Source organism: Polistes fuscatus, unplaced genomic scaffold, assembly GCF_010416935.1.
Source record: "Polistes fuscatus isolate 324 unplaced genomic scaffold, CU_Pfus_HIC Scaffold3, whole genome shotgun sequence".
NCBI lineage: Eukaryota > Metazoa > Arthropoda > Insecta > Hymenoptera > Vespidae > Polistes > Polistes fuscatus.
Window position 1 is genome coordinate 4,371,118 of NW_025113107.1, and position 19,479 is coordinate 4,390,596.

The following is a 19,479-nucleotide window of genomic DNA, read 5'->3' on the forward strand; positions in this document are numbered from 1 at the left end:
AGTTAAATTTCAAAATAAAGCAAAAAAAGAAAGAGTGTGTGTGTGTGTGTGTGTGAGAGAGAGAGAGAGAGAGAGAGATAAACAAGAAGAAGAGGGAGGAGAAAGAATAAAAAACAAAAATGTAATAAAATGTAATGAAATGTGTAAACCAAAAATTTGATATTAAAAAATTCTTCGCATAAAGTATATATATATATATATATATAAAAAGAGAGTACGAAAAAGAATAGGAAGAAAAAAATATTTTGCAATAAAAATTTCCATCCGATTAAATCGAAAATATTTAACATGATATTTCATTTAATTTTTCTCGTGCGTCCTCTGATTTCCTTTGTAATACGAAAAAATGCTACACAACAACGAAACTCACTCTATCTCTCTCTCGAATTTATTTACTACTCTTTGAAACGTGTATGTTACATAGTTGAAAAGCAAGGAATGGAAGGGCTTGACATTATAAAGGAGAATTTCCATCACATAGAGAAAAAGCAAAAAGCCAACGAAGCAAAATAGATAGTAACGGACAAAGATAGACAAGCTTGTATAATAATAGAAAATTTCATAAGACCTCGAATATTTCGAAAGAGGAAACATCATATTGTAATTTATTCTTCTCTCTCGTTTTATCCTTTATTTTGTATATTTTTCATTGTATTCTTTGCCTTTCCTACGAATAAAGAGAAAAGAAAAATATTTTTAACTTTCAAAAGTATTTATCTTCAAATCTATATCATAAGTCCTCCTATATAATGCCACGTAACTTTTATATAGTATATATTTGATAAATATTTGAATCAAATTGTCAATACTTATATAAATATTTTATTCGATAGAAATAATAAATAATTTGTCGTTATTTGTGAAAGGAAAAATATCAAACATAGTTTGTTTTTCTTTTTTTTTTTTTCATCCTCCTCCCCTCCCTCAAAAAAAAACCACCACTGAAACAAAAATTCAACTTATAGACGATTAAAATCAATATATCTGGTTCGGAATATACGATATTCAATTGAAAATAAAGGAAGAAAAAGTAAAACTAACAACTTGTTAAATAAATTGACTTTTCAAACTGTCGCAATTGCGTGTCGTTGCAATTATTCTCTCTCTCTCTCTCTCTCACACACACACACACACACACATTTCGTTTAGGGAAACTATATTATTTATATTTCACGTATCAACCGTAGCAAATTTAATATCCGATTGTTGGATAATTTATTTTTTTCTTTTGTGAAAATTTGTAGAAACCTAACTTATCTGAGAAGAAATTTAGTAATCGTATTCAAAGCAGTCGTTCGACATTATAATGCATGCATATACTGCAATAATATGCATATACTGCATATAATGCAATTGCAAAGTACTGAACACAAATTTCTTTCGACCTATTTCTTTTTTTTTTACTAATAGATATTATAATAACTATTATAAGAAAGAATGAAAAAAGGATTACAAAAAAAAGGATAAAAAGATAAAAAAAATAAACCGAGTATCCTTTGAACCGTATCCTTTCAGCTATAATGTAATAAGATTATAAAATCCCGTGATACAAAGGAGAATGTTAAAGTGACATTTAAAATTAAAACTATACGATTATAAATTCAGATTTATTAAATAGAAAAACGTTCCGAGTTTTGTGTATGAACGACAAAGCAGTAGAAGCGGGGTGGGGGAAGGTGGGGGGGGAGAGTCGAAGGAGGAGAAAATTAAAAGTTGGAAATAAACGACGATGAAAATGCAATGGGGAAAAAAAAAAATAAGAAAAAAAAAGAAAGAAACAAAAACAAATAATACGAATAATAAAAATCAAAAAAAAAAAGAATATTCGTGTGCTGTGCTTATTCTATCGTATTTTTAAAAAAAAGCTTCTTATCTGCATGGAAAACGAAAAATATACTATTATGACGATGATTACTTTTTGTAAGCGCACCATATTTCCACGACGAAGTTACTACGAAGAATCTTAAACATTCCTATTGTACTTTACTAACGCTCCGGAAAGAAGTATCCATCGAGTAAGAGAGAAGAAACTCAGATTTGAAACGAAATGAAAAAAGAGAAAAAAAGAGAAGAAAACCCTGCTTGCGCTTGCTTGCTATACTATGGGATTTAGGTTTTTCTCTTTACTTTACTTTTCTTTACTTTTCTTTACTTTTCTATTCTTTTCTTTTCCTTTTTTTTCTTGAAACGTGAGTTGGGTGGTACCGAAACTCATCCCTGTTAGAAGTAAACAGAGAAAAGCTGTTCTACCACGCAAGAATAATCGTCTAGTCGCCTACTTTTTCCTTGTGTTTCTATCTCACTCTCTCACTCTCTCTTATTTTCTTTCATCTTTTATCCTTTACGACACGTTTATAATCGTTTATGATTTTTCTCATTACGCTGTCGAAAAAAAATGAAACAGATAGATGATAAATGGATGTATATATTTAAAAAAAAACAAAAAAACAAAAAAAAAGTATTCGCAAATAAATTGATTTTTAAATCGTTAAATTTTTCTAAATGATTTCTTAAAAGACGCAAACCCGTTCCGATCGCGTGTCCGATTTTATTTCCCGACGTGTCGAACATATTTAAATGCTAGGACGAAAAGATAAAAAAAGAAAGAAAAAAGAAAAATGTAAAAAAAAATATTCGTAATATTTTATACATTCAAATTATATTTTTGACAAAACGAAATGGAACGTTATTAAAAAAAAAAATTATTTTATTAATAATACAATTCCAGCTGAGATTTTTTAATATACGTGTGGCGGAAGTTTATTATAGTTGAACGTATAAAGCACGTTCTTGACAAACTCGATCTTTCTATAAACGAAAAATTGATCCACATCCAGCGTCAATATGATTTTCGATTGACTGAAGGATCAAAATCTCGTTTCCCACGATTCAAATGAAGTTTGACATATGCGATTGAATTTCACACTCTACACACATATATATATATAAATAATACTTATATACTTACATTCGGGTACATAAAAATGAAGAATATTTAACTCAAATGTAATCGTCGTACAGATTAAGAAAAATGTTCTACTTTTTTTTTTTTTATACAACGTTTCTACATTTCGAACAACAACAACAACAACAACAAAATAAATCTAAACGATAAATAAATGGAACACCACGCATATCTATACGCATAATATTTTTCAAGATATCGAATGTTGAGAAAAAATTCAGGTAGAGCGGAACAAAGAGCCACGTTGAAATATCGATATTGGTCTAGAAAAAGAAAAAGAAAAAAAAAAAGGAAAAAAAAGAAAGAAATAAAGAACGATGCCAATGGTAAAGATAGAACCGGTGATATGAGGGGGTGGGGGAGGGTTCCCCTTTAAATCGGTTCCGTTGACTTCGAAGAAGAGCGTCATCCTTCTCGTATTTTCCATCTTACGTTTCTAACTCTAGAAAACCTAGGAAGAACGTATTCAATCGTCCTTGCGACTTTTACATATCGACGTGCTTGCCAAGTAACATCAAATCAACGTGTCTCTACCCTGTAACCTTCCTCTCTTCATCCTCCAACCCCATCACCACCCTCACCTATCCACGAAGAAAACATACGTTCGAATACTTTTCCATTTCAGGAGAAGTTCTACTAGACGAGAAATAGCAATTTCCTCGCACCATAAATCCGTCACGTTTTTCATTTTCTTTTCTTTTTTTTTTATTTAGTAATTACTGGAAATTATAAAAAAAATAAAATCGAAAGAGAGAGAGATCGATTTGATACACGTGTCTAATATAAGAGCCCCCCCCCTCCCCATTCCACCCCCATAATATTTTCACGCGAGAAAATATTGCAATACTGCGACAGATTTTGTTTGTCAAGACTATAAAAATAAATGATACTTTTTTTCTCGTAACGAATTTTTATAATTATTTCAAATGGTAATTTTGAAAATCATTAATTTTATACACTTTTAAATTTTCTTTATTTTCATAATATGTATAATATTATCTATTAAAAAAGTAATATTATTTTTGTGTCTCAAATACGAGAACGAGTTGAAAATTTTGTCGGATGTATTATTTTTGAAAAGATTTCTTTTTCATAGACTTTTGTGACGACAAAAATAACTGTTAAATTTAAAACAGTTTCAAAGCAATCACCATTTCGACGAATATGTTGGGAGATTAAATACCAAAAGTAATATAAATAAATGTTTACACATCTTTTCGATTTTATCGATATTTCGTCAAATTTAAAATAGGAGATCAAATTATTATTTATTGTTACAAATTATAAAAATATAATAAAATTAGTTCTTCGTAGTTGGACTTGGACGAGCACGCACGCACGCACCACTCTTCCATTTGAAGCGTATTTAAAAGAAGAAAATAAATTTGCAAAGAAATATATATACAAGAGGATAAAAAATAAAAAATAAAAAAGAAAAAGAAAAAGATTAAAAAAAAACAAAAGAAAATAAAAATGAAATAAAAGCTGCCGCCACGAGTAATCGACGTAAACACTTCCGTAGTGAGTGCACTCGTTAACTCTTGAACTATCTTTAAGCGTTTTACTTCACAATCTCGCTTCGTGCGCGCGCGCATACATTTTAGAAACGATGAATAGGCTGCTCACACATTCACACCATTAGCCAAGATAAATTTGTATAAAATATACGAAAAAAAATATCTGAATCGGATACTCGCGTGTGATTCTCTACGTGTATTTTATTTCTCTTTCATTTCAAATCCCCACCCCCTGTCCCACCCACACTTCCCCGCCATCATTTTCATTGGTCTCTTCGATGTATCCGTTAAATTTTTTTTTTTTCTTTTTTTTCAAAAATTCTTCTCAAATTATGGGGAAAACCCGATTTTCTTGACTTTCGTGAAATGAAAAAAAAAAAAAAAGAAAATTAATTGGATACAAATAAAGAATTGTTTTTGTTGAAATAAAAATATAACGTATAATTTATCATTTAAAATACATTATTGTTCATGCGAAATGTATTATTGCGATGAAAAGTTTTCCTTTTTTCTTTCTTTTTTTTTTTTTTTTTTTCTTTTTTTTAAATTAAGAATAACTCTTAACGATAAATTTTATTTCATTTTAAAAAGTAATAATTTAAAATCAAATTTAATAACGCGAATTAATTTCTATATCGTCTCCCCTCTATCCGAATAAAAGTGATACGGCTATAAATAATAATAATAATAATAATAATAATAAAAAAATAACGTTTATCCGTAGAAGATAATAAATTACATCTCGCAAACCAATGGAATATTTATAGAGTTTATTTTGTCTCAACCTGAAATGAGAAAAATATCTTCGATAGATAAAGTATTGCATTCTTTTTTTAGGGATTCCAAAGAAGGAGGTCGGTCGAAGGAATAACGCAATATGTTTTTTTCTTTTTTTTTTTTTTTAACAATATCACAAATCGATCGAAGAAAAAATAATTTCCCAGAGTTCAGATGGAAAAAGTAATATTATTTTGTTTTATCGAATATCAACGTTTTCTACGCTCGTGAAGATAAAAAGCGCGTTCATTCGTTGATACAAAACAAAAATAAAAGAAAGAAAAAGAAACAACGTGGATAATAATACCTCTCTTTATCTTTATCAATACGTCATATTAAATCCGAGCAAATGATAAACGTATAATACCCTCCTATCGATCAAAAAAATTCAATAATAATGGTATTTAGTCTAAACAAATAAGATGATCAAACGATCGAAACAAATGTAAACGGTACAGATAATTTCTCGCGTGTTACATTATTTCGATAATAAAAATCTAAATTGTATGTGTTCATAACGCATATTTCTCACAGTCACACTGACTTTAATCAGAGATATAAATTCTTTAAGTATTATTTTTATTATAAATGAAATCAAACCGTTCTGACTGCCATAATAATAATAATAATAATAATAATAATAATAATAATAATAATAAAATAAATACGCAATAAACGCAGTACTCAACAAAAACCAATTACGTATAGGTAAACAGAATATTTAAACAAAAAAAGAAAGAAAAACGTAGAATATATTTTTTTAAAAAAAAACCTCTCGGACTGAATCACGGTGGATATCATCGAGAAAATAAAAAAAAAAAAAAATCATTTGAAATAATCCTTGACATTGTCCATTGATCCCTCTTCTTATCTGCAAAACAATTTATAGATTTATCTCCAATGAAATTAAAATCTAAAATCAACAAATAATTCCTACAGTTAATTACTCTTTATTTATAGATTAAGTAATTGTAAAACGCATAAACGTGTATTTTACATATATATCAAAATCAAAATCAATCAAATATTCGCGAACGTCTATTGATTTTCAAATAAAAAAGAAACAAAAAATACATCTCTCAAGATGAAATTTGAACGGGACACTATAAAGAATGATTGGAACAAAAAACAAAAAGAATTAGTTTTAACAAAATCACGAAGTAAAAAGCTTAGAGAGCGAGAGAGAGAGAGAGAGAGAGCAATTAAGTTTCTGCTTCGTTCAACAAGAATAAGAGAGAAAGAGAGAGAGAGATGTAAAAACATCTTAAAGCACCTTGTTAAAGCTCCATCTTTCTTTCTCTCTCTCTCTCTCTCTCTTTTTCTCTCTCTTTCGCACTCTTAACTCCTTCGATCGTAAAATGTGCTTCGTATCGACGGAGACAAGCGGAAACGCACGATCGATCTGAGCTTACGAACTAGTGTTGGTAACAGAATCCTCCTCTCTCTACACGAAATTGCGTTACTCTCTCTCTCTCTCTCTCTCTCTCTCTCTAACTTCTCCTTCTCTTACACATATACTTTAATACATAAGTTCCCCATCATTGACATTTTTATATATATATAACATTTCTATATAAAAGCTCCGAAAAGAGTTGAAAATAATTCTATGGTGATAGATATTTTGAAATATTCTATATTTGTTTTATTAAAAATAATTGATCATTATAGAAAAAAAAAATGAAAAATTTGTTCTTATTAAATACATATATATGTATATTAAATAATTATATTATTATAATTATGTATATTTAATATTATTATAAATATGTATATTTAATAATTAAATATATTAAATAATAATATGTATATTATGTATATTAAATGATCGATCATTGTAATTAAAAGAAAAAAGAAAAGAGAGAAAAACGTAGTTATATTTTCTATAATATAATATAATAAATGTATGATTTTTTTTATTTTCTTCAATTTAAAATTATTTTGATTTAAAATGATCGAGAAAGAGAGAGAGAGAGAGAGATCAAGCGTAATATTATTTATTTAAACTAATCTGATCTCTCGATTGATTTTCAAGAAGTTTCCGTTAATAATCCTTACAAATAATATATAATTCATTGATGAATATAAAAGAAAGCAGGAATGGAGAAAGACAGAAGTTAGAAGATGTCTGGCCTTCTAATGTGACCGATGATAGGGTCAGGACACGGGGTCGTCGTTCGCAGGTGAGTCCTGGCAAGCAGTGGTTCTCAATATCGAGTCTTTCGGTACAAGAAATCGATCGTTCACAACTCCCCTCCTCCTCCTCTCTTTCTCTTTCTTTCTAACACACATACAAACCTTTATCTCTCTTTATCTCTTTCTCACACACACACACACGCGCGCGCGCGCACACAAACACCGTTTTTCTCTCGCATGTCAATCAGAATTTTGGATAGCCGATTAATGAGTTAATACCAAAACAAATTTTCTAGAACAACTAATTGTTTTTACTCGTTTTTTCTTATACTAATTTTGAATAAGTTTCGTTCGTTTCCTTTATCTTTTTAATCTTTTTATCTTTTGTCACTTCACTGTAGATCACTTAAATGTTCTTAAATTAAAATATTTAACGACATATTCTGTTTCTTAAATAAATAATAAGAAAAGTAGTTAGCTTTTGATATAAGGTGCCTACTACTATTCGTGTTAAGGGTTTGATGACTTTTAATAGAGTTTCACGATGAACAACTTAACACTGAAACTCGTGCAAAACTTTCATACCGTTCGATCTACTCGATAATTCGACGTCTAACCAAGAAAATAATAATAATAATAATAATAATAATAATAATAACGATATCTAAGAAAGATGATGAACTTGTTCGATCAATTTTTCATTCTCCTATATCTAAATCCTTTCTTTTTTTTAATCTGTCGTTTAACAATATATATCATTTCGAATATAAAAAAAAAAACGACAAGAAAAAGGAAAAGTATAAGAAGAGAAATAAATAAATTAAATATAAAATTATTATCAAATAAGTAATTCGTTCGAATGATTTCAATGATCGCTAGATTATTATTATTATACTACGTTTGTTAATTAAATAAAATAAATAAATTTATAGAAATAAAAAAAAAACGATCGAAATTAAACGACACCTAGTTTAGCGTAAATTCCAAAAGGTGAGAATCGAATAGCGGCCATGGATGAATTAAGGTTCGATTGATTTTAAACGTGGACTATCCTTGCCCGACTTTGTTGACCTGCGCTTTACGAATCCTTCGCGTCCGAACAACGATTAAAACCTATCGTAAAATAGTCCTTTTTTGTTTGTCTCCGATTGCTTACCGATAATATATATAAATCACACATTAAAACAAACAACGACAATTAGAATATACTGCGAAAGGGTATTATATTTTGTCACGAGACACGATAAAGATCTAAATCAAACACTTAAGATTAGATTTAAAAATAGAGATGTGTCTGATATTTAATTAATTAAATATTGGACATAATTAATTTTTGTTTCCGCATAAAAGACATTTTACATTTTGATAATTATTCGATTGCGATTTTTGGGCGGTTTCTTTTTTTTTTATTCCAATTAATTTGAATATGTTTTTTTATACGTATTTATTATTAACTTAATTTACAAAAAAAAAAAAGATTTGACAAATCGTTACTTCTTCTATTGTTACGTAAACACATCTAATCAATTTCGAATGTAATTAAAATACAAATAAAACAGTGGCGAAGAGACACGGAATCCAATTATCTCGACTAATATTACATGTAGGACTCTCGCCTTGTAATTCAAAGGAAATGCTATCACAGTATGCGGTTCGCTAGTTAACGTCAATACAGAAATGTCAGAACCACAAGCGATACTATTTCGAAATACGCTAGTAGATCATCCGAAAAGATCGATCGTTTGGTCATCTGGTTGTACGCACAAATGAACGCGGTAAACTGCCAAGTTAATCGTAATATTCCTACCTCTATTATTATGCAATAGTTTATCGTCGATAAAACTTTCAAGTGTTGTAATTGAAAACGATGAGAGGATTCTCTAAATACTCAAGATCCTTATCGCAAAGCACTACGTTTGTCTAATAAATAATCCAATTTTAAGAATGTTACTAATTTTAGATAAACGAAACTTACAAACGCTATATAATCTAACACTCGATGATCATTTATTATGTGACACATTTAAATGATTAATTTTTTGATTTATCTGTTAGATTTAATAATCTGTCTTATGTGTAAGATGTATTACGATCTTTTTTTATAACTAATTAAAAATAAAGATCTATATCGTTAATAATCGTCAGAGACGTGAAATTGATTTCTCTTCGAATAATCTACATGACTCTGCAGACCGTCCTCTTTCGAATTCTTATCGATCTTATTGAAAGTTTCAATGAAAAATCATAAGAAAGATAGTTAATCGAGATATTGGGGAAAACCTTATCTGTGAAAAGAGTGTCTGACAACGATGCTAATCCACAACTCAGATTATGATTGTTGGTACTTTGGAAAAATTAAAAAAACAAAAAAAGAGAAAGAGAATACAATTGCGACACAAATGATTGTAAATCATAAAGAAATGAAATGGCATTTTTTTATTTCTTTATTTTTTTTCTTTACTATCAATATAGTGGTGATCTTTAAATCCGATAAATGAAATAGAGCAATATATGGATATGTTTTTTTTTTTATTTTTCCCTCCTACTGATACGATATAAAAGAATAATCCATAAAATAAATTTGTTTTTATACATCAATAGATATCGATCTATAATAAATATGAAAATATTTTTACATAGAATATTCTTCATTAAAATATACGCGTACGTATACGCATAGATATATTATCATTCGAATGAACGAGAACTTGAATAGAATAAAAAAAAATCAATAAAGGAAAGAAAAAATAAATCGAAATTAATCACAATTAACCAATAATCCGTATTATAACGATGATAAAGCTTCAATGTTTATATACAAAAAGTATAGACAAAATAAAGTAAATTTAACCCGTCTGTAAATCAAAACGTAAGATAAAAACGTATATCATATTTTTATCAAAAGATAATTAATAATCCCGAGAGTAGTCCTAGTCAATCACGGTACGACATACAATTGATCGGTATAACTCGATTATTATTATTATTAATATTATCGTTATCTATCTAATCTATAAAGAACAAAGAAAAGGTTGCATGATCCTCGTATAGATCCACGGAAGTGGATCGTGTTGTCGAACGTGCTATATAAATTCATTGCTCTCGATCATTTCGATGAACAGACATCGCAATCGATTCACCTGAAGAAGATCAAATCATGGCAATGACAGCTCTCTTACTACTTGGCCTAATCGCCGCCTGTTACGGTAAGTCATAATTATAATTTAATAATTTACAAATTTTAATATATATATAGAAAAAATACCATGTGTATATCGTTTTTATTTTAATATTAAATGATACAATTTTTTAATAAATAATAGAACGTTATTTACTTTAATATAAATTATATAATATATTTTATATAATTATATAATTATATAATATAATAAAAAAATATAATAATAATTTATATTATATATTAATATAAATTATTAAAAGTATTATTTTAATATTAAATGATACAATTTTTTAATAAATAATAGAACGTTATTTACTTTAATATAAATTACTATAAAAGTATTTAATACAAAATTAAAGTGTTAATATAAAATAATAAATTATTTGTTCATAAAATTTCTTTTCTCTACTCTAATAATAATAATAATAATAATATATATGTATATGTATATGTTTGCATTCTTTGGGTAGAAATTATTTCAAAAATTCTCTATAAAAAGTATTATTTTTAATATTAAACAAAAATATGAGATAGATCAAAAACATTTTCAAATAAACAAAATGAGTATTTTTAATTGAACATCTTACTGGTCAATCTAACAAATACATGTATATATTATATATTTACATAGAGATACGTATATAAAAGTAAGGTGTAACACAAAAGAAAAAAACTACTTTTATCATTCTTTCCACTTCCCCTTTCTTTTTTCTCTTGGCAACAAAGTCGTTCTCGAGTCTTTCTCAACCTATTTTTTTTTTTTCGTTCTTCTTCTTCTTCATCTTCTTTTATTGTTAGTTTTACAAGAGTCTGCTGAATAAAAAAAAGAAAAAGAAAAAGAAAAAAAAAGAAGAAAAAAGAAATTGGTCATCTCAGAATATTTTTCAATATCAAACGATTCGACGAATACTTTGATCTTTTTATCTTTTCTTTCTGTATTTTATCTATATTTCTCTTTTCTTACACTTGAAGCTTACGAATCGACGTAATACCCTTACCTACTCCTATCTTTATATATTCAGTAAACAAATTCATATCTTCTATAAGTTCTCAAAATACTTGTAGAAAGTGTATAAAAAAAAAACTAGTATTTATAAATATATTACATATAACCTATGAATAATTTCCATGTAACATATAAATATAATGAAGATAAAATTCTTATTAGGTATATTAAAGCTAATAAATTTTAAAAAATAATATGTTATTTATATTACAGAAAAAATAAAAACATTCGTTTTAAAGCCAATACTAATTAATATACATACATAAGATACGAAATTATTTATTTATATATATAAACGTCGTCAAATTTATACTAAGATTTTAAACACACATTGTACATAATCTAAATAAATAATTTATTCTCGTATTAATTATACAGGTGCAGCAGTGCCATATTTAGATCCAAAAATCGTAAACGGACAGGAGGCAAAGCCAGGAGAAATACCATACCAGGTTAGCTACAAATAATCCTTTGAAAAATAATACCCTTTCCTTTTCTTTTTCTTCCAATTTAAAAATTTAAAAAAAAATAGGAAACAAACAAATTAAAACGATTTTATATGCACCATACAAAGTACCATGAGTCTATCCTTTAAAAACTCACTTTATTATTTCTCTCCCTCTCTCTCTCTCTTACACTCTTCATCATAATCCTTTTATACAAATTTTAATCATGATCCTCTAACAAGCATGAAATCAAGCTCCAAGTGAATGAATATAACGTGATTAAAAAAGTGGATAAGAAAAGACAAGAAAAAATAATAGAAAATGAGAGAGAGAGAGAGAGAGAGAGTGTGTGTGTGAGAGAGACAGAGAAAGTACTGTGCGTTTAAAAATGTTCTTTGATCGTTTCTTTCAGGTCTCTCTTCAAGTAAAAGTATCGGACTTCCATTTCTGTGGTGGTTCAGTTCTCAACGAGAACTACGTCATTACTGCTGCTCATTGTGTTGTCACGTAAGCGTTTCTACTAAACGAGCTTTTCATTTTCAAAACTTTTTATTTTTTCTCTTTTTCTAACACATTATATTTCTTTTTTTTTCATCTCTTCCGCCTTCACTCACTCGTACGCTCACTCTTTATTTTTTTTCTACAGTAAAACAGCAAGTGGAATTCAAGTGGTAGCTGGTACAGTCAATTTGAAGGAACCAGGCTCTGTCCATAATGTTGCAAAAATAATCGTACACGAAAATTACAATCCAAGTGATTCTTGGAAGAATGACATAGCATTGTTAAGGGTAAGGAAATATTTCTTATTGTTGGAATGACATCTCTATAACCAAAAAAAAAGAAAGATTACGTATAATCTACAAGTATTTAATTCGCTATCTATCACCTTTTCTAGGTAGTCGAACCTTTCTCAGAAAGTAAACTGTTATCTTCCGTACACCTGCCATCATCTCATGACGTTATCAATGCCAAGGATACCGCAGTTGTTTCTGGATGGGGTAGACTTTGGGTATGTTTTTCAACGAAACAAATTAACTATAATTTATTTCACATTCCATCATCTAATCGTCCGTAAAATTATATTTCTCTTTGTTTTGTTATTTATCTATTAATATTATTATTATTATTATTATTATTATTATTTCCTCCCTCTCTTTATTAATTTTTCTATCTATTTACAGCAAGACGGTATCACTACCAAGAAATTACAACGCGTACAAATTTACATTGCTGATCAAAGTTACTGCAGAAGCATGTATAACAGAATGGGCTATGCTATTCATGATTCCCATGTATGTGCTTATGACCCAACATCTGAAAAAGGATCTTGCCACGTAAGTCAATTCATTTTATACGCGAAGAAACGTAATTTATAAAAAAAAAAAATCATACGACATTTATATTACATTTAAATCTATTAATAGATATTTATTTTGAATATATATTTGTATGTAATATAACAACAAAAAATATTACCTAAAATATTACTTGAATTAGATAGGGACAAAGAATAACCTAAGATCGTGTTATTAAATTTTGCAATATTCATATATATACAACGAAGAAATCAAATAATAATATACAATATTTAAAAGAAAATTCTTTTTTAAATGATAGATTGCTTCAAATGTTACCGATTAGGAGAAGTACTTTTATACTTGAAAAGAAAAAATAATCACGTTAGAGTAGATATATCTCAGAAAATAACCTTTTCTTTTTATGTGTGTATTTAGGGTGACTCTGGCGGCCCCTTGACCGTTAATGGGAAACTCGTTGGTTTGGTTTCATGGGCTAAAGCTTGCGCCCTTACAGACTACCCTACGGTCTATACTCGTGTTTCTGAGTTCAGAAGTTGGATAAATGCTAACTCAAAAGCTTAATTTCAAATTCAATGGAAAGAAACAAGCCCCAAAAATATCATTTTACGAAAATCGAATGCACGCACATGAGCGTGATGCATAATAATATTGTATTATATATATATACATATGTTTTTTTATTATTAACTAATTTGTATCGACAATACCGATTATTTTATCTCGGTGCTTTGTATATTATAACGAACATAGATCAATAAATGATCGATATATAATATATTACATTTCAATTTTATTAATACCTTTTATAGAACGATAAAATTTTATGAAACAATATGAAAAGATAGAATGAGAGATAGAACCTACAGTTAAATGAAATTATAAAAGGTTTAACATTACTGTTGTGTTGTCTTGTATGTGTGCGTATGTGTACTTTAAAACAAATGTATATTAGTTTAAACAATCCAAAATATTAATAAACTATATTGTATTCGATTTACCTTAATTGATAGTTAATTAATCGAATGAAATGTATATTGTAGTTTAAAAACAGAGAGTATACGTTCCGTGCACCGTTCTCTTCGAAATCCAATGATAAATTAATTCGTTGTCTTCTATTGAAGGTTCTTTTATTGAATGTTGTTTATATGACTTTCCGAAAAAGTTAAATCTATTTATTACGAATATTATTCCCATTATATAAATGCGCAACGTTCGGAAAGTTAATAGAAACAGTAAAAAAAAGAGAAAAATCAGCAGGAAAGAAAGAAAGAAAAAAAACGTCATGAAGATAAACGTAACATTCTAAATGGTCGTTTTTTTTTCGTTTGAAAATAACAAAACTATAAAGACGGGTTGATAACGTATATTTTTATACAATCACCGGCAACACTGCAACACTATACTTTCAGTTTATATTTAAACATATTATAATTCTTGAATAATAATTCATTCCACATTCCCCTCGAAAAGTATAAAAAAGCTTTTAAAAAACGCACTTATCTCGTTGAAAACAACGGGGATACTGTGTTTCAACGGGATAAAATTAACAATTAAATAAATAAATAAAGGAAAAAGAAAGTAACGGTCGATAGGAGGGTATAATATATATCTCACGATTTGAAATTAATGACTGGAATATATCAATCAAATAAAATTACGATGCTTTTTAGGGTGATATATACGTGTGACGATAATACACAATACACATACAAATAATACATATATACATATATAGATGACATGTTGTTAGGGATTAGGAATCTTGGTGCAATGACCCACGATCGTGGATGCTGCTACTCTCTCTCTCTCTCTCTCTCCTTCCCCTTGCCCCCTGCTCCCTCACGTTTCATAATAAATTCCGAGCATTCATCTCATATTCCTATAGATACATTTATACGTATCCATAGATATATAGATATAATATACATGTTTACATATACCATCTAAACTCATCTATGTAAAAAGGATTGCTTTGACATGGTACAAAAATCCCTCCTCCCCCTTCGTCACGTGTCTGATCCATCATTTTTTTGGAACATATATTAATTAGTATCAGTAATTTCCTCTCGCATACCCAAGCACACGAGTTGCATGCCATTGCACTTCATTATCGATCCTCCCCTGCTGCTATTACTGCTGCTACTGCTACTGCTGCTGCTGCTGCTGCTGCTGTTACTGTTGCTAACACGTCATGTATATATTTGATGTATATATTTTCTCTTTTTCTCTGTCTCTTTGCTTTTAAACATATACGAGTTTTTTAATTACATGCATTTCGTTAGATTCCTTGATAATTTCGTTACGTCAAATAATGTAACTTAACATGTGTATATATAGCAAATAAATATTATTTTAAAATAAGATAGTTTAATTATCTTGGAAATTAACTGTCTTACCCAGGCATATCCTAATTATCCCTTTAATACATAGAACCAAATTATAATACACATGGCTACGTATTCTAGCAAACTTGAATTCACTCTGCCAAACACACGTACATCTATATGCGTGTGTATGTACATATATATACATGTGTGTGTTCTTATCAACAGATATAATAAAATCTTACATATCTACACGCTAAACAGTTTCTGTATAGGTAAGAACATCGTGAAATCGATTAATCCGAGCACATGGCTCCAAAGACCTAAACGTATTTCGTTTAGAAAATAACATTGCTATCGCAATAGCTATATGCTTGAAAGCAAGGAGTATAAAGATAACCCTGTGAAAAGGAGGAGTAGTAGTCTGTCTGACGATAACTATGATATTTCTTTGCCTTTTCATATAATATTATTTTTCTTCTTTTACAAATAGTTAACTTGTTAATCTTTTTTTTTTTCATTTATGTGTATTTTCAATATAATATTAAATAAATATAATAATAATGCTAATAATATATCTTTATTCACAGATTCACAGCTAACAGTAGGATTTGATTCAACAATCTCTTGATAAAAAATTTCAATTACTTTATTCATTCATTCTTACCATTAACTCGTACAATAAAAAATTATTCTTAAATAAGTATAAAATGATTTAAAATGCAGTATAATATTAATCGAATATTAATTAAAATAAAGAAATATTTGTATATGATATATTAAATATATATATATATATATAATAAACATATTAATTTATGTATAGAAATATTAAAAAAAAAATATTGCATAAACCAGAAATGAGAGAAAAAATATAAGTAAGGTAATGATAAAAAAAACTTTGTAAGTTGTTCAATAAAATCCTGATAATAAAATAAATATTAAAATAATATTTGTCCATAATATACAATGCAAACGCGTATATATACTAAAAATCTTATTTAAAAAATCTTACATTATTCTTCTCTCTCTCTTTCTCTCTCTTTCATATTTATTTTCTCAACAAGATAAAAAATATAATTATACTCTATATATACTATATATTTAATACGAATTATAAAAAAATACGTAATACCAAGGGACCAAATTAGATCATCTAACGAAAGATGCACATTTCGATTGAATGCATCCACCAAGTTGTACCGTGTGATGCATTTGATATAAAAGGAATAAAATGACAATGGAAAGATGAAGAAAGGGAAAGGGGGGAGGACAAGAAAATAGGTGGCACCAAAGAAAAGTGAATTTTACTTATTCAACGACACCGGAGAGATACGAAAACGGTGAACAAAGTGACCAGCGGTTCATTCGTTTATACAAAAAAAAAAAAAGAAAATAAAAATAAAAGAAAAAAATGACCGACGTAAAGAGATGGTAGTAGTAGCGGGCGAAGGGGGGGGAGGTCTTCTAGTGAAAAAGAGGGAGACAGAGAGATAGGAAAATGAAAAGGTAAAAAAAAAACGAAAGGGGAAAAAAAGAGAGAAATAAAAAGAAAGGAACAATGTAATTCGCGTTCTTTTTGTTAATAAATAATATCTTAAAAGGAGTAGCGAACTCGCACGAGAATCCTTTAAAGAAGAGTAAAAGGATTTTTTTTTTAAAAGTTAGAGATATTGTGATTATTTAATGTAATTAAGAAATATAATATTATTTGTTTTTTTTCGGATATAGCGAAATATTATTTAAGATGTTTAAATTTGCATTTTAAAACGATATTTGTTCAAGAATAAATTATATATATATATATATACCTATATGTATATAATTATTAAAAAATTAATTTATATATAGATATAAATTTCAATATTAAATTATATTGATAAAAAAAAAAAATAGATAATTCATAAGATCCGGACATTTGTGATTAAAAAATTTGTACCCAACGTTTTAATCATAATCGTAGATCGATAAATTCGATTTTGTATAATCATAATTATTTGAACACGTCTAATATGGATTGCGTAAAATTTCGATAGAAAACGACTATTCGATTTGGTTCGATAAAAAAAGGGTTGGAATGGGGTGGAACGGGGTAGGATGGGGTAGGAATAGGGTGGAACGGGGTAGAGAGAGAGGGTGAGGTAAAATGGGGTGGAATGGGGTGAAATGGGATTGGGATAGGATAGGATAGGATGGGGTTTTATCAAACGGGTCAGCTGGTGTCGCAAAAGATCAATACAACACTATGCTCTTGTGCGCGGTGTTCACGTGTTGCTCTCGTTTCCGGTGACACTCAACCATCCCGGAAAGGATCAAGGAGCACTTTGACGTTCATCCAAGAAACTAGTTCGAGTACCTCCATTACTTTTTAATTACTGAAAAACTGAAGAAGAATGTTTTTTTTTTTTGACTGATACACATACCACTTTGACTAGTTAAAATAATTTTTTCAAATAAAATTACCCATCGTTTGTAAAGAAATTTAAAAAAATTTTCATTATTTATCCTAGCGATAACATTTAATACGAAAATAATTGAAACAATTGTTATCGATTGTCTTTTGAATTAACCTTTATATATATTTCTTTTACACTTCTTTTATTATCAATAAAATCCCATAAAGGTAGTAAACAGGTTTTATAAGAAAATAGATACGATAGATACCGATAAGGTATGAATAAAAAAAAAAAAACCCACAATCTCTTTTCTTGTCCTTGCCCGTGTTGTTTCTTTTGTCACATCGATTTATTGTTCGTTGCATGTACCTCATTAAAAAAAAGAGAAGAAAAGAAGTAACTGGCGAAAACGTGCGAATTTGGTATTATTGGTAAAGAAATCTATCAATAATTGTTCTTTTTTATCTAAAAACAACTGATTACAAATTTCTGTAAAAACTTCTCATTCATTTAATCGTATTTTTTCATTAATTCCCCAGAAGAACGAGTTACTGTAATACATTTTTGAAATATTGAAACACGAAACAATATCAATTGAAATTTTACATTACGTAATGCTTTCAACGATTCCAGCATTAAAGAAAGAATAAAGCAATTTTTAAATGTCGACTAAACGACAAGTTAATACTCCATTCTATTCAGCAAATTTTCAAGGAAACATTTACCTTTAAAGTGAGACCGTATATTACGTAATATTACATCGACAACTAGTGTGCGTTATAAAAGTAATGTTGTAAAAAAAAAAAAGAAGAAATGAAAAAAATGGGAACAAAAATAAAAGACGAATAAAATAGCCCCCTTTTGAAAAAAGAAAATATGCAAACTTGTATTTTTCTCGATTACGCTTGGAAAAATATACTCTCCGTTCACAATGAAACGAATTCGCAGAGAATGAATTTACCCCTTCCCCTAACCCCCATATTTTTACTAATGTTAAATACACTCCGAGTAATTATAAATAAATGAGCATTATAACAATGCAAGACGTTTGTTATAACATCCTAATTTCACATAAAATTCTAATATATGTTATGTCGTGTATATCTATGCGTACGTGTATGTACCTTAACGCTTTATATTATATTACAGAAGAATTTCAAGCTAAGATATTATATAACATAAATGTACGTACTTTCTTTATTCACAAAGGATTAACAACGAACATGAACACGATATACAAATCGAATAAAACAAATTCTATTATCTCATATTATATTCATTAATCCGGACAAAGGATAAACTATTATTATTTCGTTGAAAGGAATGATTTAAAGGGAGAAATTCTGTTACAACGTAATGAAATAAACAATATTTCTATCACGTATCAGCGAGTAGGATAAATAGTAAAAACGGGC

General features: G+C 28.3%; 2 protein-coding genes across 2 annotated transcripts in view; one reads left to right on the forward strand and one right to left on the reverse strand.

Annotated features, from left to right (window-relative positions):
• Window positions 1-19,479, reverse strand: part of LOC122519135 — a 154,825-nt gene that overhangs the window by 122,266 nt on the left and 13,080 nt on the right. The window lies entirely within an intron of this gene.
• LOC122519136 (chymotrypsin-2-like) lies at window positions 12,263-13,969 on the forward strand. The gene is made up of 5 exons (XM_043638409.1): window positions 12,263-12,532; window positions 12,672-12,813; window positions 12,921-13,034; window positions 13,207-13,359; window positions 13,759-13,969. The coding sequence occupies exons 1-5, from the start codon at window positions 12,414-12,416 to the stop codon at window positions 13,903-13,905; spliced, it is 675 nt and encodes a 224-aa protein (XP_043494344.1). The 5' UTR covers window positions 12,263-12,413; the 3' UTR covers window positions 13,906-13,969.

Excerpts from the sequence above, each read along its gene's own strand:
- LOC122519136 (XM_043638409.1), top strand. The coding sequence starts at position 12,414 with ATGTTCTTTGATCGTTTCTTTCAGGTCTCTCTTCAAGTAAAAGTATCG. Across the intron at positions 12,814-12,920 it reads ATGACATAGCATTGTTAAGG|GTAGTCGAACCTTTCTCAGA; the intron begins GTAAGGAAATAT and ends CACCTTTTCTAG. Across the intron at positions 13,035-13,206 it reads CTGGATGGGGTAGACTTTGG|CAAGACGGTATCACTACCAA; the intron begins GTATGTTTTTCA and ends ATCTATTTACAG.